Raw genomic sequence first — 8994 nt, 5'->3', positions numbered from 1 at the left:
TGAAGAAAAACAATGGCCTGGGTTTTCCCTGAAGACCACGGTATTTACTATTTACTAGCCTGCTGCACAAGATTGGACCAACCAAACGCTGCCACGTAGGATATATTCTGTGGGCCCGTTCAGCTGATTAGGCTGATCAATGATGTTGGTTTTTTTAAAATTGAATAATCACATTAATTGTACATTTTCTTTCGTTTTCATTTATTATTAAAATTTGTTGATAATAACATAGAATCAATATACTTTCTCCGTTCCTTTTTACTTGTCATGTTTTTATAATTTTTTAATATTCTTTACATTAAAAATTTTATATAGTATCAAATAATTTTTTTTAAATTTTATTTTTTAATTTAATGTACTTGTATAATTTTCAATACGTTTGATCAACTAAACATTAAATTATATATTCCACTTAATGAAGTTTTAAATAGAGGTTGTTTTGAAAAGTAATGGATTTTTTTATAAAATATAGATAATCAACTTTATTTAATTGGTGTGAATCAGATAAATGTGACAAGTAAAAAATAACGGAAAGAGTATTTTTTTTTATTATTGTTATTTTTTTACAAATGCCAATGCACTGGTAGATAGAGTGATTGGCACCGTGTGTCTTTACCGGATAATGTAGGATTCAGACTGTAAACCTTCATCCACAACCAATGACACGTTACTATTAATATATTAAGTGTGATTTAAATGCATGGCTCTTAATCTCCACACCATTGCCTTGTTTAATCGGACCCGTGCCATTAGACTATTAATCTTTTAGCTTAATTTTTTTTTAATATTTATATTAATATATATATATATATATATATATATAAAAGCTTCTTAGCATTGGCCCACTGTATAGAAGTGTTGGTATAGAGATTTAAAAACCATAAATTCAATTCTTACAAAATACAGTAGTAATAATAGATCTTTGATTGTAAATGCAATCCAGGGAGAGGATGAAATAGTTGAAAGATCAAATTCTTATATATAGTATACTCTTGTTGTAATTGTTATATAAGAATATATATACTGTATATACTCTTGTTGTATTTGTAAAATTAAGAGAAAAGGGACAATGATATGTAGTACAAATATATAAAGACTTAGAAAGTATGGACAAAAAGAGATGGGGTTCATAGAAATTTAAAAAAATTATCAACCAAGGACTACATTTGGTCGTTGTGTCAAACTAAAGTGAATGAGCTCCCAATCACTAGGAGAGATGCATTATAGAATTGCATATTGCCATATACACTTATTAAATTTTAATATTTAATAGGTTATATTATTTTTATATTTTTCAATTTTAAATATTTAAAAAAAAATTATATTTAAAATATTTACTTGCTTTCTTTCTTTTAATAAAATCATAGTTTATTCTTTTTTCAATATATATATATATATGAATAAAATTATATAAAAACTACTATAGGAGTAGGTATGTACATATACATATTTTATATATAATTTAAAGTAGGCTAAATTATCGTGTGGTCATCAGAGTACATGAAACAAAATAGTACACCTGAACATTATACATGTAAGCACCAAAAAAGCGTCTTAGTCCGTAGCGTTGTTTCCATCTCAAGTGGCATTTCAACTAAAGGGGGTTATTATATTTATATATATATATATATATATATATATTTATGAATTCTAAAATCTAAAAAAATTAGAGTCAATTATACAATTAATTAAAAAAAGTGAAAGCATCCATTTGAAATTCTTTAACAAACTAGGATAAAAAACTTGTTACATGGGTAATAATTCATCCCATTTAAAATAGTTTAACTTTTAAATTATATTCAGTAATTAAATTTACCGACGAATTTATTTGCAGATTAATATACTTCTAAACCAATCCACTATGTTGTTCTCTGTTTTAAATATACTCAAAACTTAATCTAAACCAATGATTAATCTGAAAACCCACAAAAATAATATATATATATATATATACATCTTTTATGTTTAGACCCTTTATAAATTTAAAAATCACATTTGAAGTTTTAACCCCAGATTTCATGCAGAGAAGAGCAACTCCATGCAACCACTGCGATCAACACACACAAGCATTAAATTAAAAAAGAAAAAAAAAATCCAAACTTTCCTTTTCTTCAAAATACTAAATATACAAAAAGAGAAGAAGAATAACAAAAAGAAAGATCATCAGCATCAGTGCAATGGTGGAGGCTCATTGAGATCAAAAGGCAAGGCCTTTCTAGGAACAACTTGCTCCATCGGCGGAGAGAAAATGGTAGAGCTCCCCGGAGGATCGTAATGAAGGAACCCACCGAGAAGAAGAGAAGTCGGCGGTGGAGGCGGAGGAGGAGGAGGAGGAGGAGGAATCGGGAAGAGATGATGGCCAGGGAGGTTAAGATCAAGAGAAAGAGAAGGAGAGCGAGGATGGGGGAAGTTAGTCTTCGCCTTGGTTCCACGCAAAGCACGAGCGGCATGGTCGTAAGCAAGCGCCGCCTCCTCCGGACTATCAAACGTGCCAAGCCACACCCGAGTCTTCTTCCACGGATCGCGTATCTCCGCCGCGTAACGCCCCCACGGCCGCTTCCTCACGCCTCGGTAGTGCCCCGCCATTGCCGCTGAGCTTCCGACGAGGGATGAAGATGAGCAAAGTGGAGAAGAGGCAGAGGATTTAAAAGACCGAAAGAGAGAGAGGGTGGGAAGAGCCGCCGCTTGATTTGACGTGTCGCAGGGGGTCTCATGTGACGATGACGTCAGCCCTACAGAAGCACTGCCGTACGGTTTCTGGCCAGCGGCGCCTGCCATCATATTTTCCGCTTTTTTTAGAATAAATGAGGGGGTTTTTCGCATAAATAAATGAGTGGGAAGGGGGAGGGTGTTGTCGTGTCGAGCCACGTGTGAAAAAAAAAGCTAGGCAACGGACTACAGTGACGCATAAGTACACAACATCGGGAACGGGGCCCACAAGGTACAGGTGTCAATGTATTAGTGGATAGTGATGGACAAAGCGGTGGAGTGGAGAGTAAGAGTGAGGTGGTGGCACGTGTGTGGCACGTGGAGAACATAAGGGGTTAAGAGTGTCGTGAGCCGGGGAACAGGGAGAGGGGTTTGACACGTGTCAGCGTTACCGTGATAAAGAAGGGCGGTGGGGTCGGTGGGGCGCAGTGTGAGGTGTTGTTCATTAATTGTGGGTTTTATTTGTTCAGGGGCTTTCCATGAATTTTCAAATCGACACATAAGCACACTGCACACTACTCGTTTTAGGCGTTACTAGTATTGATCAGAGGGACCCGGTGACACTAGGCTGCTGTGAGAACCTGGAGAATTGGGAGTGCTTTTGCTAGTGGACTGGATTGTGAAGCTGGGCAGATGTGCAGTCACAAGCTTTGTCTGTGCTGCATATGTTTTTATGTGAATGTTTTGTAGTACTTTTATTATGCTTTACTGTTAATTTGATGTAAGTTTGTATTAAGTGTATGGTTGTTCTGGCTGTGCTAATTGTGCTGCTCTCACTGGCATGCACAACAGATGTTTGTATAATTGCCCAGTTTATCAATGAATGGATGGGTGAGTTTTTTTGCATTTGCTTTTCTATCTCTTCCTTTCATACACGAATCTGAAGTTGTTAAGTTGAGTGTCTGAGTGTTTGTTCTTTGAATTACAAGTCTTGTTCTTGATCCTATCGGTGGTATCGGAGATAGCTTCTTGAAATTCTAAGTTAAGAATGTCTTCCTCCTCTTCACAAAAAGGATTCGGATGTACCGTATTTCAAAGGTGAAAATTATAATCTCGGGCATTAATGATGAAGACAATGTTCAGATCAAAAGACTTATGGAAGCTAGTAGAAAAAGGTTTCAGTGAAGAAGGAGATGCAACCAGAATTAATGACAGTCTTAAGAAGGATGCCAAGGCAATGTACTTGATTCAACGGGCTCTTGACTCCGCACTCGGTGAGGATTTCGAAGCAAAGACAGACAAAGGAAGCTTGGGACATTTTAAAAAGCGAAATTTCAAGGAGACTCGAGACAACTCCAACATTCAACTTCATGCACTACAAAGGGAATTTGATGCGAGTTAAAATGAAGCAAGGTGAGTGTATTCAAGACTTTGTAAGCGAGTTTTTGGATATTGTGTATCAAATTGCGTGTCTTTGAAGCAAGATCTCCCTCAAAAAGGCGAGTGGTTTCTAAAAATACTCGGGAAGTTTAACTCCTAGATTTTCACAAGCAATTCATTCAATCATTGAAGCTAAGGACCTGAACTCTATTACAGTCGAACAACTGAGTGGGTCACTGAAGAACCATGAAGCCATACTAAATCTAGAGGGTACACAACTCGAAGGAGAAAAGGCATTGCATGTTGGTCGTGGTTATGCGCATTTCGAAGGTCCCAACAGAGGTGGAAGAGGACGTGGCCGTTCCTTTTCAAGAGGAAGGGGACGAGGGCGCGGTAGAAGCTTTGAAGCTGGAATCGGTAGAAGTTTTGAAGCTGGCCGAATAGAGCCAGGACGAGGAGGAGAGTCAGGCAAACACTACAAGAATGTGCAATGCTTTGTCTGTAAGAAGTTCGGTCATGTTAAATCTCAATGTTGGTACAGAAATAAAGAAGCCAACATTGTAAAAGAAGAGAAAGTAAAAGGAAAGGAAGAAGAAGAAGAAGTTGCTTTCATGGCAATTGATGAAGAACTAAAGAAAACAGGAGGAACTTGGCTCATCGGCAGTGAGTCGTTTCTCATCACATGTCGGTGAAAAAGAGTTTGTTTCAGTCTATTGAAGCTACTCCTAGTCGATCAATCACGGTTGGAGACGGAAAGGCTCTCAAAATTGAAGGAACAGGGAGTGTATCACTCGTTCAAGCGGAGGAAAGGTTACCACTCGAATAATGTACAATTTGTTCGAATCTCGCTCACAATTTGTTGAGTGTTGGACAAATGATGGATGCTGGATATGATGTTGAATTCACTAAAGGAGTGTGCTACATCAAAGAAGCAGAATCCAAGACACAGGTGGCGCAAGTATGTATGACTACTCACAGACTCTTTCCCTTAGAAGCAGATGATGTTTTCTCTCGCCTATTTGGCACAAGACGGAGACATGTCCGATCTCCGGCATAGGAGATACTGGGCATATCAATCCAAAAGAAATTAAAACTACTTTCCGACTTGCAATTGGTGGAAGGCTTGCCGAATATCACAAATGTACAACCATGTGAAGCTTGTTCACAAGGAAAGCAAACTCAGACTGTGTTTCCAAAAGGCCCAGCAAGGAGAGCTGCTGTTCCCTTGGAGCTTGTCCATGCAGATCTCGTCGGACCAATCAAAACTCCGTCCATAGGAGGTAATGTGTACTTTATCTTATTCACTGACGACTACTCAAGGTACAGCTGGGTGTACTTTATACAGAGGAAGCTGGAAACCTATCAAAAATTCAAGCATTTCAGATCGTTAGTGGAGAAACAAGTCTCTCTTCCAATTAAGGTGCTAAGAACTGATCGTGGGGGAGAATTCATGTCAAAAGAATTTGAAGATTACTGCATCGATGCTGGGATTCACCGTCAACTGTCTGCTCCTCGGACGCCGCAGCAAAATGGCGTCGCCGAGCGCAAGAATCGCACTGTTACGGAGATGGCACGTACTCTGCTAAAGCAAATGAAGATGCCACCGGAATATTGGGCGGAAGCAGTCGCTACCGCTGTCTACATTCTCAATCGTTCGTCTACTTCGGCTGTGAAGCTACAGACGCCATTAGAAGCACTGACTGGAGAAAAACCAAATGTAGAGCATTTCAAGGTTTTCGGGTGTCTCGCATACATTCTAGTTGACTCTCAACAGAGAACCAAATTTGATTCCAGGTCACGAGCGGGAGTTTTCATTGGTTACAGCTGTAACTCAAGGGCCTATAAAATCATGGATCCAGATTCTGGGCGTGTACACGTCAGCAGGAATGTGCGCTTTTTTGAAGAAAAGCGATGGGATTGGCTGAACCAAGGTGACTCGGATGCCTTAAACTATGGGCCAGCACGTGATAAAAGCGTGACTCAAGTTAATATTGATCTTGTTCAATCTACACCGTTCGATCAAATTCGTGAACGGCTAGATGATCGTCTTCCACATCAGTCTTCTTCTTCAAATGAAGAAATGGTCGCCGGAGAAGATGGTGGCGCTCCGACAAGGTATCGAAAACTCACCGATATTTACAATTCTTGTTCTTTTGCACTTACAGCTGGAGACCCTGTCTTCTATGAAGACGCCGCAAAGAGCAAAGAATGGATTACGACCATGGAAGAAGAGTTGGAGGCAATCAACAGAAATCAAACTTGGAGCTTGACCACACTACCAGAAGGGAAGAAAGAAATTGGTTTGAAATGGGTTTTTAAATCGAAATTCAAGCCCGATGGTACCTTATTGAAGAAGAAAGCTCGCATTGTAGCCAAAGGATACTCACAGAGAGAAGGGATAGATTTTGGAGAAATTTTCTCTCCAGTTGCTCGGATGGAAACTGTGAGGATTTTCTTATCCATTGGTGCTCAGAAGGAATGGATTATTTACCAACTTGATGTTAAATCTGCTTTCCTAAATGGAAAGCTCACTGAGGAGGTTTTTGTCTCTCAACCAGAAGGTTTTATTATCAGAGGCAAAGAAGACTATGTGTATCGGTTGCACAAAGCGTTATATGGTCTTCGACAAGCACCTAGAGCCTGGTACAGTCGAATTGACACTCATTTTATTCAATTGGGTTTTGTTCGCAGTTTAAATGAACCCACAGTTTATAGTAAGAAGGAAGGAGATAGCAGTGTTATCCTATTATGCCTGTATGTTGACGATATATTATATATGGGATCGTCTGAGAAGTTATTGTTAGAATTCAAAAGTTCAATGTTGAATTCCTTTGAAATGACTGATCTCGGACCAATGAGGTATTTTCTTGGTCTGGAAGTAGAGCAGAGGAAAGGGTCAATCTTTGTTTCCCAACAAAGGTACGCAGCTGATCTTCTTCACAAAAAGCGAGGGATGTTGAATTGTAATGCAATTGATACACCTATGAATTCAAATGAGAAACTACTTCTCTTTGACAACTCGGTAGAAGCGAGATCCGTTGAGATATCGGAGCATTGTTGGGGGATTGCTATATTTATCTCACACCCGACCCGATATAACTTATGCTGTGTCTATAGCTTCGAGATTTATGCAGTCACCTAGCATGCATCATTTGGGAGCTGTGAAGAGAATCTTGCGATATATTAATGGTACAATTCATTATGGGATTCACTACAAAAGAAATGAAGATTTCAAGCTGCTCGGATATTCTGATAGTGACTGGAGTGGATCGCCGGATGACCGGAAAAGCACCACTGGTTGGGTGTTTTCACTTGGATCAGGGGTCATTGCTTGGAGCTCTAAAAAGCAAGCTATTACTGCTCTTTCAAGTACTGAAGCAGAGTATATTTCTCTGACTGCAGCAGCATGCGAGGCTGTATGGTTAAGGCGCTTGCTGGAAGATTTTAATGAAAAACAGGGCACTCCAAGTGTTATTATTTGTGATAATCGGTCTGCGATCGCTATTGCTAAAAACCCAATTCTCCATGGCCGCACAAAACATATTGATACACGGTTTCATTTTATCCGTGACCTTATAAAGGATGATGCAATTGAAGTCAAGCAATGCAAGACTGATGTTCAGGTAGCTGACATCTTCACTAAGCCGTTACCCAGACTTAAATTTGAGATGCTGAGAACCATGTTGCATGTGGGAGATATCTCTGATCAAGGGGAAGGTGTTGAAGTCTAGTATTGATCAGAGGGACCCGGTGACACTAGGCTGCTGTGAGAACCTGGAGAATTGGGAGTGCTTTTGCTAGTGGACTGGATTGTGAAGCTGGGCAGATGTGCAGTCACAAGCTTTGTCTGTGCTGCATATGTTTTTATGTGAATGTTTTGTAGTACTTTTATTATGCTTTACTGTTAATTTGATGTAAGTTTGTATTAAGTGTATGGTTGTTCTGGCTGTGCTAATTGTGCTGCTCTACTGGCATGCACAACAGATGTTTGTATAATTGCCCAGTTTATCAATGAATGGATGGGTGAGTTTTTTTGCATTTGCTTTTCTATCTCTTCCTTTCATACACGAATCTGAAGTTGTTAAGTTGAGTGTCTGAGTGTTTGTTCTTTGAATTACAAGTCTTGTTCTTGATCCTATCAAAGGAGAGCGAGGATGGGGGAAGTTAGTCTTCGCCTTGGTTCCACGCAAAGCACGAGCGGCATGGTCGTAAGCAAGCGCCGCCTCCTCCGGACTATCAAACGTGCCAAGCCACACCCGAGTCTTCTTCCACGGATCGCGTATCTCCGCCGCGTAACGCCCCCACGGCCGCTTCCTCACGCCTCGGTAGTGACCCGCCATTGCCGCTGAGCTTCCGACGAGGGATGAAGATGAGCGAAGTGGAGAAGAGGCAGAGGATTTAAAAGACCGAAAGAGAGAGAGGGTGGGAAGAGCCGCCGCTTGATTTGACGTGTCGCAGGGGGTCTCATGTGACGATGACGTCAGCCCTACAGAAGCACTGCCGTACGGTTTCTGGCCAGCGGCGCCTGCCATCATATTTTCCGCTTTTTTTTAGAATAAATGAGGGGGTTTTTCGCATAAATAAATGAGTGGGAAGGGGGAGGGTGTTGTCGTGTCGAGCCACGTGTGAAAAAAAGCTAGGCAACGGACTACAGTGACGCATAAGTACACAACATCGGGAACGGGGCCCACAAGGTACAGGTGTCAATGTATTAGTGGAAGTGATGGACAAAGCGGTGGAGTGGAGAGTAAGAGTGAGGTGGTGGCACGTGTGTGGCACGTGGAGAACATAAGGGCTTAAGAGTGTCGTGAGCCGGGGAACAGGGAGAGGGGTTTGACACGTGTCAGCGTTGCCGTGATAAAGAAGGGCGGTGGGGTCGGTGGGGCGCAGTGTGAGGTGTTGTTCATTAATTGTGGGTTTTTATTTGTTCAGGGGCTTTCCATGAATTTTTCAAATCGACACATA

The 8994-nt window shown here is 40.5% G+C and overlaps 1 protein-coding gene across 2 annotated transcripts; it reads right to left on the bottom strand.

Moving 5' to 3' along the window:
• Positions 1 to 2138: 2138 nt before the first annotated feature.
• LOC120266468 (ethylene-responsive transcription factor 12-like) lies at positions 2139 to 8929 on the bottom strand. Of its 2 annotated transcripts, none has more exons than XM_039274099.1 (2): positions 8205 to 8929; positions 2139 to 2421 (listed from the first exon to the last, which is right to left on the bottom strand). In XM_039274099.1, the coding sequence occupies exons 1-2, from the start codon at positions 8562 to 8564 to the stop codon at positions 2170 to 2172; spliced, it is 612 nt and encodes a 203-aa protein (XP_039130033.1). In that variant the 5' UTR covers positions 8565 to 8929; the 3' UTR covers positions 2139 to 2169. The 2 variants fall into 2 exon arrangements, with proteins under 2 accessions (XP_039130033.1, XP_039130032.1); XM_039274098.1 differs by having other exon boundaries at positions 2139 to 2425; positions 8209 to 8927.
• Positions 8930 to 8994: the final 65 nt, after the last annotated feature.

Source organism: Dioscorea cayenensis, chromosome 8 (assembly GCF_009730915.1).
Source record: "Dioscorea cayenensis subsp. rotundata cultivar TDr96_F1 chromosome 8, TDr96_F1_v2_PseudoChromosome.rev07_lg8_w22 25.fasta, whole genome shotgun sequence".
Lineage (NCBI taxonomy): Eukaryota > Viridiplantae > Streptophyta > Magnoliopsida > Dioscoreales > Dioscoreaceae > Dioscorea > Dioscorea cayenensis.
Note: the sequence above shows the minus strand (reverse complement) of the source record. Positions and strands in the feature narration are given on the sequence as shown.